General features: G+C 27.9%; 1 protein-coding gene across 2 annotated transcripts in view; it reads left to right on the top strand.

The window, feature by feature from the left end:
- Positions 1-620: 620 nt before the first annotated feature.
- Positions 621-27,626, top strand: part of LOC100213262 (uroporphyrinogen decarboxylase) — a 40,289-nt gene continuing 13,283 nt past the window's right edge. For both annotated transcript variants that reach the window (XM_065818468.1, XM_065818467.1), the window contains exons 1-6: positions 621-766; positions 3,418-3,497; positions 3,875-3,937; positions 4,199-4,234; positions 4,509-4,553; positions 12,867-12,983. In XM_065818468.1, coding sequence (XP_065674540.1) covers positions 643-766; positions 3,418-3,497; positions 3,875-3,937; positions 4,199-4,234; positions 4,509-4,553; positions 12,867-12,983 — 465 coding nt within the window. In that variant the 5' untranslated portion in view covers positions 621-642. The remainder of the gene's footprint in view (positions 767-3,417; positions 3,498-3,874; positions 3,938-4,198; positions 4,235-4,508; positions 4,554-12,866; positions 12,984-27,626) is intronic.

Here is a 27,626-nt window from a genome sequence, read left to right as displayed (position 1 = left end):
TGTGTGTGTGTTAATAAATACAAAACTGCTATTAATTAAATTAAGTTCTTGATTAAATTAATTGCACTTAAAGTTTAGTGAAAATAATTAATTTTTACAGTATTTATTTTCTGTGCTATTAGTGAGAGGTAAAACTATATTAGTATGGCATGATTTAGATATGAAAAATTAAATTATGAAAGTTTTTGTTTATATAACTGGAAACTTTAAGTTAAAGAGTATGTGGATGCCTAAGTTTTAATATTATTTTTTTAATTAAAATAATCTAGTTATTTTAAATGTTTATTTAAGCAAAATTGTATTTAATTCTATTTATTGATGCTTTATATTGTGCTGCATTGTCTTTTGCATCAAATGACAATGTCACTCCTAAAAATGTTCTGCCATTGAATCAATTAACTTAATCATAACATCAAGTTAAATTTTTTTTAAGCATTATTTTTATTATTGAAAAATTGTTGTACATTTGAAGGTTATTTGGTATAAGTTTTCCCATAAATGTTTTCTAGGAGTTATATGTATAATTTAAATTTTTAGTGACTGCATAAAGAGTTACACACACACGAACGCACGCATGCACAGACATGCACACACACATATATATTTTTGTTCTATTTATTTTAGTTATTTTATTAATAAAATATGAGCGAAGAAGAAAATTTATTTCCTGACTTGAAAAATGACTTGATATTAAAAGCTACTAGGGGAGAAAATGTTTCACGTGTGCCTGTTTGGGTAATGAGACAAGCTGGTAGATATCTACCAGGTAAAAGTCTTCAGTTAAAAGTTTTTGAAAAGTATCAATTTGCAATTTGCATTTTTTTTATATATGTATATATTGTTTAGTTATTGTTCATTGTTTTACTTTGTATATTATAGTTTATTGAATTATATAAAAAATTTATAAATCTAATAAAGAAAGTTAATAAAATCAAAATTAATATTTCATTAAAACTAGCTTGCTTATATTTTTTTTAATAAATAAAAAGTTCATATAGACATCAATTAATAATTAGTTGCTACATACAAGGACTGAATTGAAATCTAGATTATATAGAACACTAAGAAATAATTTAAAATCTAGATTCAAATCTAGGATCTGTTTTAGGTCAAAGTGTTCGGAATATTGAATCAAAAAAGTCAGGTATTAAGACCAAATTGAATCTTAGAAAAACAATGTAATAGGGGAGAGTGGGGAGCAATGGACAGTGGGGAGAAATGAACACCTCTGTTATTTTTAAAACTAGTGGACCATATTGTTTTGGACCAGAATAAAAAAATTTCAGTAACACAAGATGTTTTTAATTAACCATTTCCTTTTCCTTAATTCTTATGCACATTTTTTATTTGCATAGAAAATTTTTCAGTCACAAAACAAGTATTTTCTTAACCAGTTTGCATGTCTATATTTCATTGGATCTACATCAGAATTCAAGGTAAATTTGTATTATTGGAAAACCAACATTTCTTTATAATAATTTATAACTTTTGCCTTACAAATTCAATAAATAAAAATTTTATAGTGTTTTAACCAATTCAGGTACCAGTGGGGAGAAATGGTCCACAAGAGGTCTGTTTCTCCCCATTTATTTGATTTATGATTGGCGGTAGACTTCTATAGTGATGATATGCTTATAATCAGTATTTTGAATCTATATAGATGCATGTCTTATCTTTACTGTAATAAATCTGTTAATTATTAATGCTGGTTCTATTTTAAGTAGATCTAGCTCTAGATCTAATCTAGACTTTTAAAAGTCAAAACGTAGTTAATGACAAATTTTTTTTTTTTCTTTTTCCAGGTTATAATGCCTCGAGTTTACATAAGGAGAACTGACAAAGGCAAAGACAGAGTCAGTTATGATAGATGCTGTAACTGCTGTTGAGAAGGGCTTGACAGTTTGAAAAGCGGCAAAAGAATTTAACGTTGCCCAATCAACACTGATTAACAACATTAAAAAAGCAAAAAGTAAACAAACTAGCCTGTGTCCCAACTATCAGCACAGCCTGATATTTACTGCAGAGCAAGAAAATTGTTTAGCAACATACCTGGCCAGGTGCTCAAATATGTTTTATGGCCTAACAACAAAAAGTGTTCATGCTCTTGCTTGAAATGGCTACAGTGAATAACATAAAATGCCCTGCGTCATGGATAAACAATTCAATGGTCAGAAGCGATTGACTTTTTAGATTTATGAGATGCCATCCATAACTTTCAATCAGACAGCCAGAAGCCACATCACTGGCATGGGCAACAGCGTTCAATAAATTCAATGTCAACACATTTTTCAAAGTCGGTCTATTTCTCCCCACAGGTGGTCCATTTCTCCCTATATTGGGGTGGTGTTTTTTATTTTTTCTTATGTATGAAAATTTTAATTTTTTTTATAGACTATATTTTGAAATAAATGGTTACTCTATTGAGAAATATGACAAACATCCCTGAGTTGTTGTTATTTATGTTTTTATGTAACTTTTAGTAAAAAAGTAAAAATGGTGAACCATTTCTCCCCACTCTCCCGTGTATTTTAAAGGCACACAAAGAACTTAAGCTTTAAACTTTTCTAGCAGAAAAATTATAAAGCAATTGACAATACATTCACAAAAAGTAATTTAACTATTTGAAATAAAATATTTATGTTAAGTTAATGATTTGAGCGGTGGATTTTAGATTAAAGGATCTTTAATTTTTACCTGACTCTAGCTATAAAAACATTATTAGTAAGAACTCCAATTCTCATCGATAAAGACCTCATTAAAGAGATTTTCCAATGAGCTCAGTAATGTATCCTTAACATTAACTTTCTTTTTCTTATTTCTCACAAAAAGTTTTTTCAATAATTATATCATCCAAAATGTCTCGATATAGTAATATCATCTTGTTTTATAAATAAACTAGTTAAAATTGTATTTTATTGGGAAATTCTTTCCTGATATTATACAATATTCACTCAAAAATAAAATTCATTGAAATAAGAAAGAAAAGCTAATCCAATTCTTTAAACCATTTTAAATTATTTATTGTATGACTATAATTTCAAACTGCAATTATGTATACAAAAAGTTACATATATTGTTATTAGTGTATTTGTAAGGTTATTTTCATTATAAGGTTTAAGGTTTGAGATATATGTTTTAGAAGCAAAGTTAATCTTTGTAATTTTAAGGAAATATAAAATTTTTGAAATTTTTTATTCAACTAACAGAAGAAAAATATTTTGATTTCAAAAGTTATTTATGTGAAAAATTGTTGGAAATATAAATTTTTCAAAGATTTACCTAAGATATTAGAAATGACATAGCAGTTTGGCAGGCATATGGTAAATTTTACGGGAAACAGTCAATTACCTTAAATAAAGTTTTTGATTTAAGTTTTTCTTCATATGATCCTTTTTGAATTCAGTTTTTCTAATTTAGAGTTTCGTGATCTTAGAGTTGAAAATGAGTTTTTTGATGTTTGTAGAACACCATCTCTGGCATGTGAAGTTACTATGATGGTAAGTGGAAATTAAATATTTTTTTTATAAATTTAAATACAGATTATAGGTCAAGCACAAATGCTTAAAAGAAATTTTTTGTAAATTTCATCCAGTCTTTTTTAAATTGTATTTGATCTTAGACAGTAGTTTTGTATACTCTCTTTATTAAAAATTAGTTAATTTCCTCGTATATGCTTTTTTGCTTTTCTTATAATTTTCTTTTTCTTATTTCTTTTTTACAAACATAATACTATAAGTTATAACATAATCAGCTAAACTCAAGTTCTGAAAATAAGTGAAAAATCAAAATTAGTACTACAGAAATGTTATTTCTTTAAACGTTAACTTTTTTTAAATTCACACATGTTATTTTTATAATAATTCAATATTTTCAGCCTATCAAAAAATATGATCTTGATGCTGCTATAATTTTTAGCGATATCCTTGTCATACCACAAGTAAGCACTTTCATAAGTTTTTTTTGCTTTTCAGCCTGTTGTGTTCTAATTAGATTTAATTAAGATTTAATATCTTCTGTAAATGGGTAATGATATAATTTTTTTGTTATTTATTGTTTAAATGTGAGTGATTTAATAATTTTTTTAAATTACAATAATTTTTAACCTTATTTTTTTACTATTTACTACTTTTGAGAAAGTAAAAATGTTTTTAAAGGAGAAAAATGCATTTTAATTTTTATCAATTTTTCTTATATGCAGGCTTTAGGAATGCAAGTGGAAATGCAGAAAGGAAAAGTAATATATATATATATATATATATATATATATATATATATATATATATATATATATATATATATATATATATATATATATATATATATGTATATATATATGTATATATATATATATATATATATATATATATATATATATATATATATATATATATATATTTATTAATTGACTTTTTTTATTTGATATTTAAATAGATTTTTTTGTATTTTTTTTTTTTTTTTTTTTTTTTGTCTTTTCTTATTTTTATCGTTTTTTTAAATACAATTTATAGGGTCCAGTTTTTCCAAAACCCTTGCTTGATGCAACTGATATAAAGGTTTCAAAAATTTAGTTTAGTTTTATATACTAATAAATTTTGTAATACTAGAATTAAAAATTGTTTTTTTTTTTGTTTTATTGTTTTATTTTATTAGCTTTTGAAGTAAATAAAATAGTTTTTTTTGTTAATCATTTATAAATATTTGAATAAAAATAAAAACAGAATATTTAAATTAAAAATAAATAAAAAAAATTATAAGTATTTAAAAAAAAAAAAAATTATAAGTATACATAAATATAATTTTTTATTTTGTTTACACATGCTCTACTTAACACATCAGCCATCTTGACTAATTGGTTAGATTCATATGTAGATTGTACTAACATTGTTATAATAATATAGTGGTCAAAGCAACAATATGGTTTTATTAACAATTAACATTGTCAATATTATTGTAGTGATATACAGTGAGCAAAAAAATTAATCATGCACCATAGTAAGAACTTTTTAAAACTGAATTTAAACTAAATTAAGTTAAAATTAATGATTTTTATATTAAATAATTAAAATTTATATATGAATTTATCGAAAAAGGAACTAAAAAATTACAAAATAACAAAAAATTACAAAAGAAATAAAAAATCAAAAAACCAAGGCAAAAAATTAAACATGCATAATTTAAAAATTTAAACTAAATTAAAAATAAAGAAAATTAATATAAAATTAATAACACGTAGGTCCACCATTTGATTGAATGACGGCTAAACAACGTCTACGCATTGAATTTACCAAGTTTCTGGTAATATCTGACCCGATTTCCGACCAAAAACTCAAAATTAAGTTTTTCAGATCGGCTTTCTTCGAAATTCGCCGATCTTTTAGTTTTTTCTTGACGTGAGCCCAAAGATGCTGGATTAGGTTTAGTGATTAGTGTGATTAGGTTTAGTGATTAGTAGTAGAATTAGTGATTAGTAGTAGGATTAGTGATAGGTCTGGTGATTGAGCAACCCGTTCGAGCATTTTGAACCCTAAAACTTTTTAATATTAGACGACCAAACGAGCCGTATGCTTAGGATCATTATCATGTTGAAAAATAAAATTATCTTTCACCCGACAATTTCTGCAGATGAACTTAAATTATCTTGCAGAATTGATTTATATAAATATTGATCCATTCTCTGATCAATAAACGCCAATTTCCCGACTCCGCTCGCTGCCATACATCCCCAGACCATAATGTTACCGCCACCTTGTTTAACTGTGGCATTCAAACACTTCAATTAAAGCTCTTCTCCTGGCTTCCTCCATATCTTTGCAGCTCCATCAGAGCCAAATAAATTGAATTTTGACTCGTCAGACCAAATGACTGAGTCCCAGAACTCTTGTGGCTTATCCGCGTACTTTTTTGCCCATTCGAGCCGCTTCTTTCTATTGATTAGGCTTATATACGGCTTGTTGTGTGGTGTTCGTCCATGTAAATTCGCTTCATGCAAGCGATTTCTAATTGTTTGCGGTGTGAGAGACAATCCAAAACTCCTCCAAGTCTTTTGCTGCTGCTGTTGTTGAAGATCTTGGATTAATTTCGAATCTTTTGATCAAAGATTGATCTTGACGCGCCGTAGTCTTTCGTTTGCGTCCTCTTCCAGGTTGATTTTCGAGGTTTCCAACTTTTTAAAACTTTTCCTCGATGGATTGAACGGTTGCAGGCGATATACATAGCGTTTTAGCTATTGATCTTTGGCTTTGGCCATCTTGCCATAACGCAATTACTCGTGCCCGAAGTCCGATCGAATGAGATGTGTAGCTTCTTTTGGTTTTATATTTTCAATGCTGGTCATTGCTGGAAAGCTTATTAATATAAATATATAGTTTAAATTAATATAAATAAATAATATAATTAAATATAATATAATTTTTGATACTTACCATTCGAATTTTCTTGATATATAATCTAGCATAAAATGCATCATCCTAAGATGATGCATTTTATGCTAGATTAAAGTTTAATATATATACATATATATATATATATATATATATATATATATATATATATATATATATATATATATATATATATATATATATATATATATATATATATATATATATATATATATATGTATATATATATTATATGTATCTATATTATAATATATATATTCAGGCTTGGTCGGGAAGCAGGAGCTTCCCGACCAAGCCTGAATATATATTTTTGAAACATCGCTCTTTTATAATTTTTTTATAAAATTAAGCGACATTTTTTTATATAAAATAACATCTTACGATTGCTTAATAAGGAAACAAATATTCTTTTATTTATTAAAGAGTTTTATATAATTTTTATTTATATACTTGTGTCTTATTTCCAGTGCTGACTAAGGAGGATTGGGGTTAAAGGGGGCTATAGTCCTGGGCCCTGCAATGTTAGGGGCCCCAAAATAGTCAAGAAGACTTTTTCTTTAGTTATTTTTACGGTGTGGCACATAAAAAGGCCTCCAATATAAAAATAGCCCCGGACCCGAAAAGTCTAACAAGATTTTATTAAAACTAACGCAAGCTTTAGTTTTAATTAAGCTAAATTATTTTATAAAGGAAAAAGCTAATTTTTTTTAATAGCAATTTTATGTTTTGCATTAAAATTTTAACATATTTGAAACAATTCTTTTTAGTAAGATGAATAATCAAATAATTAAATCATTGCGTTACTGTAGAAATTAACTAGATAGAAATCAACTAAAAAGATAGAAATCAACAACAAATACTTTATGAAGAGGAAGCGAAACTGCTTTACAATATCGCTAATAATGTTTAGCGAGTGGGCTTTTTAATTTTAATTAGTATTTAAAACAAAAAAAGTAACTTTTAGTTAAAGGATAATGAGTTTGTAAGAATCACAACTGAAGTGAAAGTATTTAGAGCTAGTAAACCAATATCTAAGAACTTAAAAACTTTTCTTTATATTTAATAACTTTCTAAAAACACACATATTTATATATATATATATATATATATATATATATATATATATATATATATATATATATATATATATATATATTTATATATAGCGCGAGTTACTTTGAATGCATGTTTGATTTAAGTAACCAGAAACTTCTTTTAAGTTTATTTCATAATTAGTTTTATTAACTTTGATGATTATTAACAATTTCATTGAAAACACAATTATTGTTGAAAGTCTTTTTGTTTAACAAATAAATTGTAAAAATTGCTTTAAAAGATTACATTAGAATAAAAAACAGTTACACATAATTACATTTACATAAAAATACATACTTTTAACTAAAAAATAAAAATGTACTAATAAAAATCAATAATACATAATAAGCTTTCAAAATTTCGACAATTTAAAAAATATATATTTAAAACATTTATTTTTGTAAACAGATGATATTAGTTTAAAATATTAACTGCTTTGCAGATGTGGCTCCGAGAATGAACCATGGTATTAAAGTATTATTTCGTATGATATATATTTTTAAAACAATTTATGCTAGTAATATCAACAAATTTCTAATAATACAATTTTTAAAACAATTCAACAGAAAAATCTAGAACTTTATTTCGCTCAGTCAGTGTATTTTTTGAATCAATAGAATTAGTTTGTTCATAGATTTGGCGGGTTTTTAGTGTTTGCGAATATTCTTTTTATACTTCCGCACCAAGATGTTTTGAGAACATTCAAGTTTATGTATGCTTCCATGTATGTCCGTAAAACAAAAATTTTTTGTTTTTTGGACATACATAAACTTAAATGTTCTCAAAACAACTACAAAACCTGGCCAGTTTTTCGCAACTAAGTATTATTTCCGTGGTCAGTAATCAAGCGCGATCGCTTCCGCTTCCTGACCAAGCCTGTATATTATATATATATTATAATGTATATATATATATATATATTATAATGTATATATATATATATATATATTATAATGTATATATATATATTATATATATATATATATATATATATATATATATATATATATATATATATTATAGTATATATAAGGTTGGCAGTTAAGTTGACATAGCCGAAAGCCCACCCTATTTCCAAGGGTTGTGTATATATATATATATATATATATATATATATATATATATTTATATATATATATATATATATATATATATATTTATATATATATATATATATATATATATATATATATATATATATATATATATATATATATATATATATATATATATATACATGGGCTGTTCTTGGAAAAAAATTTGGACAGCTGTACACCCCCATCCCAGCAAAGTTCTGTGGAAATAATAACAAATATATATGGGTTTTTTTTGCGAAAAAAACAATATTTGCTAATAATAATCGTCGATAACAACAGCAAAAAAAAGTCCCCAATTTTTAATCTGGGTGGTCCTAAATACGTCAGGGATATATTTTTTTCAGCGTTTTTGCAATATTGGCAATATTTATGATTGTTTTACAAAATATTGGAAATTTCTATTAATATTGTCCTATTAATCAATATCCTTTTTAATAAAATGTCCTTTTAAGTAAAAAAAAATTATTGAAGTTTGGTAATTTTAAATCCATTAAGAGTTCTGGGGAATATGCAGTACCATCGGGCTGGATAACACCTTGATGTATATAGGCCTCAGCAGATTAAATAAGCACGAGAGTTATAACTTATAAAAATTATTTTTATTACTGTAAAAGAATGCAGGCATTCTAAGACTTATTACAATTAAAAATTCCACAATAAAAGTTAATAATATATTAAAGTAATTAATGTATAAATTATATAATTATAACATAAAATAAAAATTGTTATGCAATAATTTAGAGTGTAATAATTATATATTTTATCAATGTAGTTTATAGTTTAGTAACTTAAAATTTATCAGATAGTCTAATCTTATCAAAAACATTGGCATTTCAATCGACACTCTTTTTAACAAGCAACAATCTTGCCTTTTAAAAAGCATTTCCTTTTATTATGCAATTACTTTTTTTTATATAAAGATGATATTGCATTTTTCATTTTAGTTACAATGATAATGCTTTTCTTTTATAAACAACTTTGTGAACTTATATATGTTGTTAATACATTTTGGGGGAGTGTGGGCGAGAAATCTGTGTATATATATATATATATATATATATATATATATATATATATATATATATATATATATATATATATATATATATATATATATATATATATATATATATATATATATATATTTATATACATAGCCCTCAGAATTAGAGTCATCATTCAGCAATGTCTACCGAGCTGCCGACCTTAAAGTGTTTAAGGTTTGCAAATAATTGCCAACCTCATTTCTATGTTTTATGGTCAGAACTTTGTAAAAATTTTTTGCTGACCTTATGCTGACTGCTAACAACTTAAAGGTGGCAAAAAAACTATATATACATATACAGCTGTATACTGTATACTTATACAGTCCTCGAAATTAGGGTTGGCATTCGGCAATGCTGACCTGACAGTATTTGAGATCGGCAATTTTTTGCCGACCTTAGAATTTTAAAACTTAATTTTATTTGCTATTTCAAATAAATTAAAAATGATTTTTTAAGTTCTAAATAAAATAATAATGATAAAAATGTTATAAAGAATATTTTATTCAAGTTCTGAACAAAATTATTTTTAAAAATGGCTAAACGAACCTTCTATTACAATTCTAATTAAATAATTTAAGTAAAAATGAAAAAAATGAGCATTATTTTAAATCTGAATAAAATTATTCTAACAAAACAAAAGGCAAAACAAATGTATTAATTAAATTTTAAATGAAATTTTTAAATTAAAACACAAAACCGCAAAGCGAAAATTTAATTTCAATTCTAATTAAAATAATTGCAAAAAAACGAAAATTTTAATCAAGTTCTAACATAAATACTTCGAAAAAAATATAAATAAAAACAAGGTTTTTTTTTTAGTTCTTAATAAAATAATGAAAATAAAATGGCAAAACAAACATCCTATTTTAATTCCAAATTTTTGGTTGGCAAAACTTTAAAACAGGGTTTAACAAATTGACAAATATCCGAATGTTTAGTGTAAAATTGAGTTCTGAAATTGAGTAAAATGCTGAGTTCACTGACATTTGCCTAAAAATATGTAAAATGAACAAAAGTTAAGTCGATAGTTTAGCGCTGTTTATTTAAGTTGTAAACAAAACAGTTAAATTAATAATGAAAAAATATTTTATTATTTCTAAATATAATAATTAAAATTAAAAAAAAAAAAACTTTTTTAAAAGTTGAATTGAACAACTTTTGTGACAAAATCATAAGTTAATATTTTCTTGACACTTTAAATAATAAGAAATACTATGAGTTTATAATTTTTAGGGAAAACGATTTATTATAAAATAACATTAGAATAATAGTTTTCATATATATATATATATATATATATATATATATATATATATATATATATATATATATATATATATATATATATATATATATATATATATATCTTGATAAATATCTGGTCTTCAAAATTTTAGTTTATGCCCAACTGTGTTTTTGGTTTTCAAGGGGCAAATTAACTTAAATTTGTTAGCGAAAAAATTATTAAAAAAAAAACAAAATAATAAATTACAACTACAAAAGTAATAATATTCTAGCTGCATTATAAAATTAATATCACTGTAATAATAACACTCTAGTAATAATAACACTCTAGTAATAATGCTCTACCGCATTATAAAGGTAATAACATTATAATTGTTAAAATTGTTATTACTTTTATAATGCGCTTATAACTTTTAATATTTATTCTTTTTTCAAACAACATAAGTAATATTAAATTTTAACTTTTGAGGTATAAAAAGCTTTTGACGTATAAAAAGCTTCCAGAAAAAGTAGAGTGGATATTCAAATAATATTCAAAACTTTAGGAACTAAAACTAATATGTGCTGGAACAAAATTGTAAAATACAAAATGATAAACTTTTTATAAAGTTTATCATTTCAAAATATGTTACTAATGGTCCGTAAAAAGGTGTTTAATTTTTAAAACCTACTAATTGAAAATTTTTATTGATTAATTTTAAAATTTAGGCACGTTTTTACGGACCATTAGTAGCATTTTAGAAATAAAATGTTACTAGTGGTACTAATTGACAAACAATTTTAATTTTGCCCGTATGCACGCCTCCAGTCTTGGACGCCATTCCTCGATTGATTTACGCACGGTATCCATGGATAAAGCATCCCATTCTCTGAGAAGTGATCGCTTGAGGGCATCAACTGAAGTGTGAGGTTTGCAGCACACCTTCGCCTCCAGTTTAGACCAGATTGCATAATCCAATGGATTAAGATCTGGTGATGCTGACGGCCAGGCATCCGTAGAGATAAAATCGGGCACATTGGCTGTCAACCACCTCTGTGTTGTCTTCGCTTTGTGCGAAGGGGCACTGTCTTGTTGGAATGACCATTGTTCCCCATTGAACAACGAGTAATTTAAAGGTTTTACCACCTGCTCTAAAATGTCCTCCTGATAATTTTTAAAAGCACATGCCTGTTAATATGACAAGTTTAAACAAACTTTGCACTTCAATTGGTACTACAGGGTAGTGTTATTACCTTATTAATTACTAGAGTGTTATTACTTTTGTAGTCGTAAGTTTATTGTTTTGTTTTGTTTTTTATAACTTTTTTTTATTTAGCTATCTTTAAAAAAATCCTTATTTATATTTAACTATTTTTTAAAAATTCCTCATTTTAACATATAAAAGTGTAAACTTGTTAAATAAACGAAATGAGCTGATTTCAAAATGCAGGCACTTATCTTTTTTTGACACCAGTGATTAGCTTATCTTTTGTTTTTCTTTGGTTGGCATCAAGTATGTATTTTAGTGATGTGAAGGTCCCACTACACAGTATTTTGTAATTTTGTAGCGGTTTTTTTTTTTTTTAAATTTTTTATTGTATATATACAAACATATATGCGGGTTAATAGAAAATAGATGATTTTTTAAAAATTTTTTATTAAATTTAACTCCGTTTAAAATCCAACATGGTAAAAGTTAGGGACCCGTTAAATGTTTAAGGCTTTTGAGCTAACCCGGAAATATTTTTTGTTTAAAAATTTTTTGAATGTAGTGTTAATTTTTTATATAGGACACATTAAAAAAAAGAATGAAGTATCCTGTATATAAAGCAAAGTTGTTTGTAGACGCTTAGTAATTTTACTCAATTAACTTTTTAAGAGATACAATCTTAAAACATGCATAAGATTATAAGATCAAAGTCAAAAATACATAAAAAAAAAAATATTCAAAAAATTTTTAAATAAAAAGTTTGATATTGTTTAAAAATATTTTTTAACTTAGCTTCTAAATGTTGATGTTGATGTAAAGATAGAGCTAAAATATGTTTTGGATGCCATAACATTGACCAGAAAGACTCTTGATGGAAAGTGTCCTCTCATTGGATTTGCAGGAGCACCGGTAAGCGACAATAATCAATTAAATAAGATTTACTATAACGTAATGTAGTATTATGTAATTTAATAAAAAATAATTACTACTAAATTAATAGAAATTAATAAAATATGTATAATTTAAAAAAATCTTATTTTTATGGAAATGTTCATGTACAAAAATCACATTTTATATATATATATATATATATATATATATATATATATATATATATATATATATAGTTCTATAGATTGTTGCATTTGGGAAGCACGGAAGGAAAAAAATGATTCTTACGCCAACATATACGTCACTTTTAATTACTTTTGACTTTCGTCCAACATTTGCGTGTTGGACGAAGGTTAAAACCATTAATTTAATTACAAATTAATCCTTTTTTAAAACTACATGCTACATCGACTATCTTATAGTCTGACTCGCAACAAAGTGCTGCTACATCGACTGATAAATAGCCTGACTCGCAACAGAGTGCTGCTATATCGACTGAAAAATAGCCTGACTCGCAACGGAGTGCTGCTACATCTACTATCTTTTAGCCTGACTCGCAAGGGAGTGTTGCTACATCGACTGAGGGTTTGGTTGGGGCAGGCAGTCTCTCAATTAATAAAAAAAAATAATTCCGGTCTTGCATTTTACTTTTTGTCAACAAAATATGGAAAAAACTTTCTGACAACATATAAGAGTTCTCTCTCTCTCTCTCTCTCTCTCTCTCTCTCTCTCTCTCTCTCCTCTCTCTCTCTCTCTCTCTATATATATATATATATATATATATATATATATATATATATATATATATATATATATATATATATATATATATATATATATATATATATATATATATATATATATATATGTATTCATGTATATATATTAGGGCTTGCAAAGTTAACGCGTTATAAACACGTTGAAGCTCTAATAATTTAACGCAAGTTAAAAAAATTAACGCAGATCAAATTTTCTTACTCATAAATTTTTTTGGCGATTAGATTAAATCATAAATTTTTTTGGCGATGCTAATTTTGGTTAGCATCAAAAAATAATTTTTGACCAATAAAGAAATTTTTATACCACTTTTTTATTTCTAATCAATGTTTACTCATGTAATGACGTCATTTTGTTTTATTTGTCTCAATTATGTCTCTCTTACCTTATACCTTTTGTTTTCAAAATTGTTTTGATCACGTTGTTTTGTCAATAAATTTATTAAATTTCCAAAATTTTAATATCTTTTCCTGATGAACTTTTTTTGTTAATAATTTAAATTATGGGTTCAAATAGCAATAAATCTAACCTCAACGGAGCCTATTTTTAAAGACGAATCAAAAAAATTGATTATCTGTAAATATTGTTCCAAAGAATTTGCATATCACTGAAGTCTTACAATGCTTCAGTATCAATTAAACAGTAAACACATGTTCTTCGTAACTGCTAGTAAAAATTCAAAGCAAGATCGCGAATTCGTCAAAACAACTTACAATTGAGGACAGTATTAAATCACAAAATGGTGTAAATAAACAAATTTCTGCAGATAAATCAAAGGAAATTACGGAAGCCATTGTTTGCTGGTTTGCCAGTAGCTGTCAACCACTCAACATTGTTACAGATCCTGGTTTGATGAATGTCATTCGAACAGCAACGTTCGACTACAGTTACAATCTTCCCTGTCAAAACACAATTAAAATAAAAATGCAAACACTCTATGAAGATGAGAAGAAAAAAAAATAGACCTCGTAAACATGGCTACTAGTGTAGCAATTACCTGTGATCATTGGTCTTCAATGGGTAATGTCAGTTACCTTGGTTTAACATGTTATTTAATAGATAACAACTGTATGTTGAACTCATTTGCCTTCGGTGTTCATCAAACATTGGACCGACACACCAGTGACAATGTTTCAACCCACATCAGAAATATTGCGGATGAATGGGTATTATTTGAAAAAATATTTTCTATTCGTACTGATAACGGTAGAAATATTGTAAAGGCTGTATCAAGTTTTCCCTTCAAACATCTTCCATGTTTCGCACATACCATTCAGCTAATTATAAAATCTGCCATTGAGGAGACTGCATTTGACATAACACTAGCTAAATGTCACAGAATTGTTGGACATTTTAAACATAGTCCAGCAAATAATATCGAATTACATGAAAATCAGATTGACCTCGACCTGCCACGAGAAAATCTAGTTCAGCATGTTGTTACAAGGTGGAATAGCATGTATGATATGCTGAGACATGTTGAAACATAAAAAAGCCATCACAGTAACACTTGATGAGCAAAACCATCACTTACAGACTTTGACAGAAAGAGAGTGGGAAAAAATGGAAAAATTTGCTGATGTTTTGCAACCATGCAAAGTGGCTTCAGAATTGTTAGGTGGTAATAAATATGTATCTAGTTCGGTGGTTTTACCCAATATATTCCACTTATCACGTGAAATGGTTATTCAAGATGATAATCCTCGTTACATCGCGCTATTTAAAGAAAACTTTGTAAATGAAATGGAGCGCAGATTCAATGATTTTTCGAATGATAGTTGGTTGCAAATTTCGTCAGTATTAGATTCAAGATTTAAAAATTTATAGTTTATAGCTTCAAATGAAAGATCAAATGTCTGGCAGAGATTATCAAAGCTTCTTGAATCTGTTTCAGACCTCAGACCAGTATCAATAGAACAAGAACCAAAAGAGGTGAGCATTTTGTAGTAATAAATTTGATGTTGTTTTTTTATTTAATAAATCTAATGGCATAATAATGGATTCAAAATTGCATTTATCAAAATAACTTTTTTTTATAGATAAATTCTATGAGTACTATAATATTGATTAAAATAGTTAAATAATGTCTATATGCTTTATTTATGGTAATATTTGAATAATTATTTTGCAACAGGCATCAGCAAAAAATCTTAAAATAGCATTCAATCTTACAGATCTGGATGAAGTTGATTCCCCAAGTGAAGATGAAGTTGATTCCCCAAGTGAAGATGAAGTGAGTCGATATCGAAAAGAACCCTGCGCCAAAATGGATTCAGATCCTCTTCAGTGGTGGAAGCTTCATCAAGGTTCGTATCCTCGATTAGCAACAATTGCGAAGAAATATTTGTCAGTTCCAGCGACTACAGTTCCATGCGAAAGACTGTTTTCAACCGCTGGATTCATTGCAGATAAGCACAGATCATCTCTGCTGCCAGATTCAGTGAACATGTTATTATGTTTAAAAGACTGTCTTTTAATAATTTTTTATTTCAAGTTTTTCAAGTATTTTATTTTTATTGGTTGTATTAGAAACAGTATAAACTATAATTAGAACTTTTTTATGTTTTATCATTTCTATGTTAATAGATTAAATGTTTTAAAAAAATTTTCCTGTTTGTTTCTTTTATTTATTTAAATTATAGTGTTCGATTAATCGCGCAATTAATTATGATCAAAAAATTTATTCATGCGATTAAAATTTTTAATCGCATGCAAGCCCTAATATATACATATATACATGTATACATATATATATATAAATATATATATATATATATATATATACATATATATATATATATATATATATATATATATATATATATATATATATATATATATACACACACACACATGTATATATATATATATATATATATATATATGTATGTATATGTATATATATATATCTATATATGTATATATACATATATATATATATGTATATATATATATATATATATATTCATATATATATATATATATATATTAAGCCACTGTCATGTATGGAATATCACTTGACTCAGTGTGCAGTTTATGTTTTGTATATATATTAATTAATTGCCGCAAAAAAAAATTAAAAAAAATCTTCAAACTTTTTGGAAAATACAAAAGAAAAACAATTTTCACAGAGGAGTTACTTATGGTCCGGAAATAAAACTCTTTCAGATTGTTTAAAATTATGGTATTTAAAAAATTTACAGTAAGCAACAGTGTTTTATGATTGACAAAAAAAATATTTATCAAACCATTACATAAACTAATTGTTATTAAGTGGATACATAATATGTAAACACTTAAAAAAAATTTGTTTTGCTTATTATGTATGCTATATTATGTTTTTTTTTATTTTATTTATTTATAGCGCTGCTGTTATGTATTAAATAACATTAATAGTTGTATCATGCTTTTAATTGGATGAATAAAGTTATAATTTGCATAAATCATGCTTTAATTTGGACTGGTAACTAATTAATAATTAGTCCAATAACTTTGTTTAATTTGTTATAACACATGAGTTGTTTATATAATGTTTCTATGTGGAATTCTAAAATTATTATTGATAAGAAGCCAACACTCCTTGATCGCTTGGATGGGGCATCTGAACTTGAAAAGGATCTCACTTCTGCTACAGCATGGGGCTCACAGTGGCTGGTGAACTTTAATACAGATAAAACTCAATCTTTTTCAGTCAATTGTTATGGCAATAGTTTAGATCTTCCTATATTTATGAACGGTGATGTACTCGATGAGTCATTTACTTTTCATCTTCTAGGGTAAACTCTTACTTCCAATCTTTCATGGAAATTATATATTAAATCTGTTACAAAATTAGCATCTGCTAAGGTTGCATCTCTTTATTGAGCTCGACACTCTCTTACTTCAGATTCTATTCTCTAACTCTATTAATCTCAAATCCAGCCTTGTGTGGAATACTGTTGCCATATCTGGGGCGGATCTTCTAATGATGCCCTTTCTCTTTTAGACAAGGTGCAAAAACGCATTGTAAACATAGTTGGACCTGCTCTTGCAGCCAACCTCCAACCATTATCACATCGTCGTAATGTTGCTTCTTTTTCTCTTTTCTACAAATACTATAATGGGCACTGCTCTCAAGAGTTAGCGTCTTTTGTGCCATCTACTAAAATTCATTCTTGTGTTACTTGTTATTTAATTAAGTCTCATCCTTTTTCTGTGACAGTTCCTAACATCAGTTCTTTGGAATTCGCTTCCTTCATCTTGCTTTCCTGATTCATATAATTTGCAATCTTTCAAGTCGTCCATCAATTGTTATCTTGCTCTACAATCTTCATCTTTCTTTTTCCAGTAACTTCCAACTTTAATTAGTGGTTGCTTGCAGCTTTATTGTAAGTGAAGATGTTTAAAAAAAAAATTTATAACATGTTTATATTTCCAAAATATATTTTACTTTGATAAACTAAATGAAAGGTTTTCACTTTATTTTTTAATGGAATAATAAACTAATATTGTGATTTCAACATAAGCTCAAAAAAGCTTAGAAGGCCTACAAAGGCTTTAGTAGAAACAATATTTAGTATACAAGATTTTGTAGAAAACCCTATAATTTACATGTGAGCAATTCACTAACTTACAAACAGCTCATTAAATATAACCTTTTTTAACCTTTGATAAAAGATAACACATTGAAAAATAAAATTTCAAAACATTTTAAGTAAATTTAAAAACATTTTAAGCAGTGTCCATATACCTAGTATAAGTTGGTTAGAATAGAAACTGGAAATGTTGTTTGATCTGTCTGCTTGTCAGTGTGATGTTCCAATTATTAATGATTGTAAAGGTATATAATATAAAATAAAATATAAAATAATTTTAAAACAATTTTTTAAAATGTAAAGTGAAGAATTTTAAATGTCTAGTTAGAAATCCAGTACCCTATCCAAACCTCCCCGACCCCCCTACCCACCACCATTACCTTCTAAGGTTTGCAGAAGCTTTTGCAACAAATATTTTAAAAATGATTTTGATTTGATAGTAAAACAATAAACATTTAGGCAAACTGGATGTTGAGAAAAGCGAATGCACAATAAAACATAGTTTACCTCTGTGAGAAAAGTAAAAAGTAATACATATAATTTTTTTTACCAGTATTATTATGCATTTACAAATACGCTTCACAAAAACGGTAAGTTAAGTAAAAGAAAAGAGCATCAATTACTTACCTCTAATCATTTGACTGAGAGTTTATATTTTGTTGACTTGTCACTTTAAATTAAAACACTTTCAATTTTATAATACCTTACTTGTTTTAGGTCCCTGTATGGAAGAGAATATTTGAAGGACAAACGATCCAAGGTAGGACCAAAAAGAAGTTCGAATTTAGGCAGTGTGGAGCAAGCAGTGGCAACAAGGGTTGTAAAATTGTTTATTAGAGAGAAAAAAAAGGCTACTGTAAAGCAAATTAGACAGAAATCTTCAAATAACATCATAAGTTGTTTCAGATGAAAATTTTAGTGTTGAATCCTTAACTTTAGATGGAAGAGACAAGTTTGACGAGGAAAGTTTAACGAGGAATGAAAAAACGGGTTAATGAAAAATTCTACTAGACTTAACTAATATAGCTAAGGCTGCAATTTGATATGAAGTTAGTGATGCTACTACAACTGCGTTAATTAATGCAGTAGTAAGGTGGTAGAGCACTCGCCCCATGAGTGAGAAGTTCCAAATTCAATCCCCACCACGTCCCTGGTAGTACCATGCTCAACTTGTTCCTCTGCGCTGCGACCTTGTTCGACAAGATTCGTGTTTTTGAGTTATAGAGTTAAGAGAGGGTTGTAACCACAACTAAAGAAGCCTCCTCAATTGTAGTGGCCTTATGGCTTTGGGGAGATGAATTGAAATTAAAAAAAACAAATTGACTAATTCAATTGATGCTATGCACCGTCGAGAAGTTTTACAATTAAAATTAATTGGCGTAGATGGAAAAAAAGACAAAAAGTCATTAGTTTATGGAATAAACTAATAAATTTTTGAAAATACAAGACAATGAAATACAAGAGTAATAAGGTGTCAAACTGTGTCAAACATGCCTTGTGTCAAACCACCAAAGCATCATCTAATATTTACTTGTAAAAATAATCCTTTTTCTGGTCATAACATGTTCTTTTCAGCAGTTGTTCTATAAGCGTTATATAAGCAATAGTTACAGGCAATACATGTTCTGGCGCTGGTGTGGATGATGGTTTGTTTGTAAAATTAGGATAGGTTGTTTGCTTCACCAGTCTGAGCAACCAATTCTCCATTTTATATCTGAAATAAATGGAAAAAGCAATGAACCTAAAAAGTATTCTTCAAAAAAGGTTTCTTTATAAAATAATACGGTTTATCAACAAACAGAATAACAGAGTTCAAAAGAATGTATTGATAAATGTTTAGGTTGACTTTTACTGATGTTGTGAAGAAAACTTCCTTTATGTTATGCTACTAGATGATGAAGTTGTAATTTTTGTAATTGATTGCGCTTTTAATCAAATCCTGTATCCAAATCCAAAGTATCCACGAAAATTGATTTAAATTTCAAGCTTAAAATCAAAGCTTAGGCAATTAAGCCCTTGCTTTTCAAAGCTGATGTTTGGACCAACTTGATTGAGGTTTCTTTGATAAAGGTTGAGCCTTTGAGTTTTTGTTTCTTCAAATGAGTTACTACAAGCTAATCAAAGTGGTTATAATAAATCTCTCTTACTGATCTGCCAAACAATTCCCAGAAAAGGTAAAAGGGGCTGTAAAACTCATATATGAAGCTTCTAAATATTTTTATGAGCAGGTGAAAAGATTTTTTTTTGGCCAAAAACCAAAACAGAACCAAAAGCAAGAAAAATGCAAAAAAGTTAGATATATATATTTTATACTTTCTTCAGACTAATATTACAAACTTGTATGTTACAAATATTGAAATCAAAATTTATTTTTTAAGACTTTGACAATTGAAAAAGACTATAAAAAAGTTAATTTAAGGAATATTAGATATTTTTAATAATAAACACTTCATTTAAAAGAAAAATAAGTTTTTAAGAAAAAACCGTTAAAGTTTATGTGTTGATTATATATGTACCTGCCAAAACACCCCAACCAGAGCCAGCAAGAAAAGTTGTTAAATGTGTGTGTTTATTTTTTTTAACAGTTTAAAAGAAAATTATCGCTCTCTCACATTTGCAAAATAAGGTACATTTCGCTGACTGGTTCTAATGAAATTCATTGTTTAGGGAAAGGGGTGTGTCATACACCCTTATTTTACAACCCTGCCCCCAGCTATTTTTAAACACAGCCAATTTTCCAACTCCGAGACATATTGTGTTCATATTAAAGGGAATGTAAAAAAAAATGTTTGGCCTAAATTTTTTTGATTAAAACAAAAAATTAAATGTGTACCACGAAAAACTTTTTTATTTTAATTAAAGCTCTCCATTTTGTTGTAGGCCAAAAAAAAGTCTTCATAATATACACCACAATCTACAGGCTTGATAATTTATTTAAACGCTTTTAATTCCTAAGAGTTTTAGTACATTAAGTCATTGTTATTTTTGTTTGTTTACATAGTTGATTTTTTAAACAAATAAAAATATCTATGATATCATGTACGACAGCTCTCAGGAATAAAACATGCTTGAATAAATTAGTCTGTAGTTATATCGAATAAAAAAGACTGTAGTTGTATTGTTGTTCCCAATGCTTTTATCTTCCAATGCTTTTAACTCCTCGTCTCTGTCTGTTTATCTGTGAGCATCAAATCTTGCAATCAATTTTTGAGTCACTTCCTGATGATAGATTTTCTTCAAATTTTGCATACATACTCTTGCTTGATGTCAATACAATATTCAATGATTATTTATGCAATAAGTCAATTAATTTTGGTTAATTTTAATGAAATCTATTTTTTATATGGAAAGAAAAATAATATTTTAAAAAATAAGTATATTATTTATTTTCAACTTACACGCGCGTTTAGCTTATTTGGATTAGGCATTGACTACTTAAACATAACATATATATATAACATAACATATATATATATATATATATACATATATATATATAACATAACATATATATATAACATAACATATATATATATATATATATACATATATATATATAACATAACATATATATATAACATAACATATATATATATATATATATATATATATATATATATATATATATATATATATATATATATATATATATATATATATATATATAACATAACATATATATATAACATAACATATATATATAACATAACATATATATATTAGGGTGATTCAGATTGTAATAGAAAAAAAAAATGTCACAAAAAACATTCTCCTCAAGGTTGCCTGTGTTCCTTTATCACCTAGGATCACGTGTACCAAAAATTAGACTAAAAGAAGCAATTTTAGGGGTTGCCATGTTTTATAAGATGAATTAACCATTGGTAAAATTTTGTGATTTTCTCAAATTTCGCAAATTTGTTTTTTCATTGTTTATTTATTTATAATTTAGAAATTGATAATATGGCAACCACTAGATCTTCTGCTGAGGTGTGGCTTGTTGGTAAACCTACACAAACTCTGTCGACTGCCAGACTTCCTTCAAGAGGGGATGTTCTTCGGAGGTTGCTCTTCCATCATATAGAAGAGAAACAAGAAGTGAAAAAAAGTATTCGGGCAACAATTGAAGCAGTTCTTGTTATATGGGAGAGAGGAAAAATTCCAACTCAAAGAATTGACAATGCGGAAAGAAAGTTAAAAAAACTTTATGACGAATATCTGCTGCTGAAAAAACACAGAGGATCAAAATTGGACAGCTGTCAAATGAAAGAAGGAATTTTTCACGCTGACCTTGAAGAACTTTTTGATATTTCAACCAAGAATGCATCAGAAGTTATGAAAAACGGCGAAGATAAAGCATTTTTACGTCAGCAGCAAGAAGATTCATTAAGTTGTAGTATGGCAGGAATTGATCGGAATTTAACAGCTAGGGAGGCACGGAAACGAGTCCGAGAAACTAAAATGGAATTGAGGCGTCAAAGAAGTCAAGCGGAACTGATGGAAAAAACAAAACTCATTTCTTCTTCATCAGCAGTTGACATTGTGAGTGAAAGTAGCTCTAGTTCCTCGGATGATGATGAATATCAGACTCCTTCCGCTTCCAGCACACTGAGCACAAGTGATTCAACGAAAAAGAAGATGAAAGTTCTAACAAATAATGTTGTATCATCTCTTGATCGTGTTAATATTTCTGATCGCCGTGCACTCTTCGTGGTTGGAACAGTGTCTCAGGCTCTTGGTCACTCGGTAAAAGATTTATCATTGTCGTACAGCACAATCCGCAGAAAAAGGCGATCTGTTCGTGAAGCGGTGACTACAGCTGACAAGGTTGATTTCTCTCCTGATGATCCACTTCTTCTGCATTGGGATGGAAAGCTCTTACCTGATATCACTGGTGGTCAAAAAAAAGTGGATAGAATTGCCATCCTTGTGACTGGTGGTGGGGTGGAAAAATTGCTGGGCGTTCCAAAGATTGATCGAGGTACAGGTGAGCAACAGGCTGATGCTTGCATGAAGGCTCTTAAAGACTGGAAATTGAAAGAATTTGTTCGGGGACTGGTTTTTGACACTACTTCATCTAACACTGGGTTGAACAATGGTGCCTGCACAATAATGGAGCAGAATCTTGACCGTAATCTTATATGGATAGCATGCAGGCACCATATGTTTGAAGTCATGCTTTCCACCATTTTCACGACTGCATTTGGAACCAGTGGAGGACCTGAAGTTGGAATTTTTAACCGTTTCCAGAAACAATGGCCAGCAATCAACAAGGAGGTGTTCACTATAGGGAATAAAGAATTTTACAACTGCGATTTTTTTCTCAAACTCCGTGAAGAAATGGTAGTATATTATAGTGAAGCAATTAAAGGTCAACAACCCAGGGATGATTACTTAGAACTTTTGAATTTGTGCCTTATTTTCCTTGGAGGATCAACTACAACATCGGAGTTCAAAGTGTAGTTTCGGGCTCCAGGTGCAACACACAATGCACGTTGGATGGCAAAAGCTATATATTGTATAAAGATATATTTGTTTCAGGATCAATTTGTTATTACTGCAAAGGAAAAGAAAGGAATAACAGATATAAGTCTTTTTTTGGCATTTGTATACGGACAGTTTTGGAATGAAGCTCCGTTAGCTGAACGAGCACCATTCAATGATGCCAAGCTTCTTCAACGGATTCAAGAATATCCAAATCGTACAATTGCAATTAATGCAGCAAAAGTTTTGCATCGCCACCTCTGGTATTTTTCTGAACATCTAATAGGATTGGCTTTCTTCGATTCCCGTGTCGACAACAACACCAAGAGAGACATGGCAAACAACCTGAAACAACAGCCAAGGCAGAAATCTCTCAAAAGACTTGATGCTGCCACATTCGATTGTCACAGCCCATTGCCTTCCTTCGTCACACAACGCACCGCAGAACTTTTCGATCTAATTTTGAAAAATGGAAAAGAAAAAGCTGAATCATTTTTAATGAAAGAATCTTCAGAGTGGGATATGGATTCAACATATCTTGAAATGAAGCACAAGGTTCGTCAAATGAAAGTCGTCAACGATTGCGCGGAACGAGGCATAGCACTTATAACATCCTTTAACTCAAGCGTTACGAAAGATGAAAACCAAAAGCAGTTTCTTCTTAGATTGGTTGATCTTCACCGGAAGGAATTTCCAGTTGCATCAAAGTCTACCCTGATGAAGATGACTGTTGAATGATGAAGATGATTGATTTATTATTGCCTAGTAATAGTATTTAGTATTTATTATCAATAAGAAATTGATAATAAATAATTCAGTAATATAATATAAAAAATGTAAAAATAAAAAATATTTTTTTTACTTTTTGTAACCTTATACCAAAATGTGACATAACATGGCAACCCCTAAATATCATCCGATTTGATTCAAATTTTGCCCAATAACTACTATTGTCATATAGAACAAGGGCAAGCTTGAGGACAACTAAAGTTTTGAACCTACAAATTTTGCATCACCCTAATATATATATATATATATATATATATATATATATATATATATATATATATATATATATATATATAAACATATATATATATATATATAACATATATATATATATATATAATATATATATATATATATATATATATATATATATATATATATATATATATATATATATATTTATATATACATAAACATAACATATATATAAACATAACATATATATATAGGCCTGGGTGGGAGTAAATGAGTGCAGGAGTGGAGAAAAGCTCTCATAAAACAAACACGGAGAACCATGCAGGTTGCTCCTCTAAACAGCTTTTTACAAGAGCTTTCGATTTTTCGTGCAATCAATCTGTTTATTTATAAAATAAATTGCTTATTAAATACAAAATTAAATAGTTGTGTTTGGCCCATGCAATTCAACTTGCAGTTGTAGATGTTCTGCGTAAAAAAGAAATAACAGAAGAAAGAACCTTTTGGTTGAATGAATCAATAGACTTCGACTCATGTTCAGATGCCGAAGAGCACAAAAACAATGGTGTCTTTGAAAATATTTCAAATACATACAAGGAAGGATTAGTGATGGATTACGATATACAAGAATAAGAACAGAAATAACATATAGTCAAATTGGTCCCCTTATACAAAAAGTAAGAAAAATTGTGCAAATATTCAAACGTTCACCATTAAAAAATGAGGTACTACAGAATCATGTAAAGCTCGAATTTTGTAAAGAATACTTCTTAATTGCAGATTCCAAAACTAGATGTAATAGCCTATTGGCAATGCTTGAATGTTTTTACAAATTAAAGTCATGCATTAAAAAATCAGAAATAGATTTAAAACTTAATATAAACTTTACAGAAACTGATTTTGAAACAGTTTCAGCTACTATCTCAGCACTTTTGCCAGTAAAATTAGCCATTGAGTCACTTTGTTGCAAGGATGCTAACTTAATTTCTGCGGATGCAGCATTGACATTTATGTTTGACAAGCTATTTGAAATTAAGTCATCATTGAGCATAGAATTTATGAGTGCTTCAAAACAAAGTATTATTGCAAGAAGAATGCATTGTCCGATTTAATTCCTTATCTTCATAAAGGTCTAAAAGATGGTATTAGAAACTCAAACTATTAAGTTTTATTTTTCCACGTGCATCAAAAGCAAGTAATCTCATTTCACTTTTGGGCATTGTAAATCAGGACGGACTTGGGAATCAAAGCACTGCTGTTAAAGAATGAGTCCAGGAAATTCTTCTCTTTGAGGTTAGCAAAGTTGAGATTGACAAAGGAAAAAATTCTGAGAAATCAATGAAAAAAGACATGTAGAAAGCTATTTGTAAACAAATAAACTATAAAGTTGTCGGTAAACAACCACAACGCGCTGGTGATATAATCAAGTGTTTAAAAAAAGAAATGAGTCACTTCGAAGATGAAGGTGTGCGAGGAAAATATCTTCAACAGGTTTATGATCTTCTTTTAACAATTCTGCCAACTTGAGTTGAATTCGAAAGTGCATTTTCTGCTGCTTTCTGCTTTAAATAAGTTGCCATGCAGAATGGATGACAAAACTCTGGATGCTTCTTGTTTTTTAAGAGGTTACTTTGATGGAATAAAAGATAAAGGTTCTACCAAATAGATCAATAAATTTGCATTCTTTTTAAGTTTTCGTGGTTCTTAAATTTATTTACTTTGCTTACTGGTTTTACTACCGGTATTCCTGTATTATATTTTTATAATACCGAAATACTGGTATTGATTTTTTGACCGGTATTTGATACTCTACTTGTGATACTAAGCAAAGAAAATCCCTGTTTGACAGCTGTCAATATAAAAGTGCAAATAAGACTTTTCCTTAACCCTAACCCTGACGCTAATTTATTTAAAAGACACCCAGCTAAAAAGCATTAAGTTTCCTTAAAAAACCATAACGCCCAAAAGGAATTTGCATCAGAGCATCTAAAAAATGCTAATATGGTTTTGCTTTTATATAAATTTGTGATAAAATATTGTTAAACAATTTGTACAATATTAAAAAAAAGTTTTGTCTGCAAATTTTTGAACTAATCAAAAATCGTTTATTTGTATACCAATACTAAAATGTTAATCAGATAATCGTTTTTTATTCAAAACATAATTGTAAACTTGAAAACCTTTTGATTGGTATATAATATTTTGGCTTTAGTGAAGGATGTGCTGAAATATTAGTAAACTTTTGGACGCTACTGCAGGCCTTGTGATGAAGCAGGAGCGATCGCTCCGCACACTTGAAACATGCCCGTAACAACCTTCCGGGCATGACAAATAGTGCTCGCTAGTTTCGTTGCGAGAGTAAAAAATCGTGCTTGTCTGAAGAACTTGCGAGGGAGAAAATTATAAGTTGATTTTTCAAAAAAATATTCAAAGTAAAATTTTTGTGCTTAAGTCAAAATATGTTTAAACAGTTGAGTTTGCATATTGTTAAATAAAGAAGTTATATTTTTAATAAAGTACGTCACGCATAATTTATGTGTGAACTACTTCAATTTTAATTTATGAGGTATAAGTTCAAATTAAAAATGATTTATTTCTTCTATTTGAAAGCTAAATCCAGCATGTTTTTTTTTTTTACATTCCAGTTGAACTTTATCATATTATCCGCTTAATTGTACCCTGGCTAAGTCGAACCATTGCCTAACTCATTTATTTTTTTAGGATCCATTTGACAAAAAACCTCTCTTAACTAGAACTTTTGTTTTGAATTACATAAAAATCCATGTAATAAGTATCAAAACTTGCAATACTTCATTCAAAATTCCGAACTTAAATGGTAAAAAAA

Source organism: Hydra vulgaris, chromosome 14 (genome assembly GCF_038396675.1).
Source record: "Hydra vulgaris chromosome 14, alternate assembly HydraT2T_AEP".
In the NCBI taxonomy this organism is placed as follows: Eukaryota; Metazoa; Cnidaria; class Hydrozoa; order Anthoathecata; family Hydridae; genus Hydra; species Hydra vulgaris.
The sequence above is the reverse complement of the archived record's forward strand: the minus strand, read 5'-3'. Positions and strand labels throughout refer to the sequence as shown.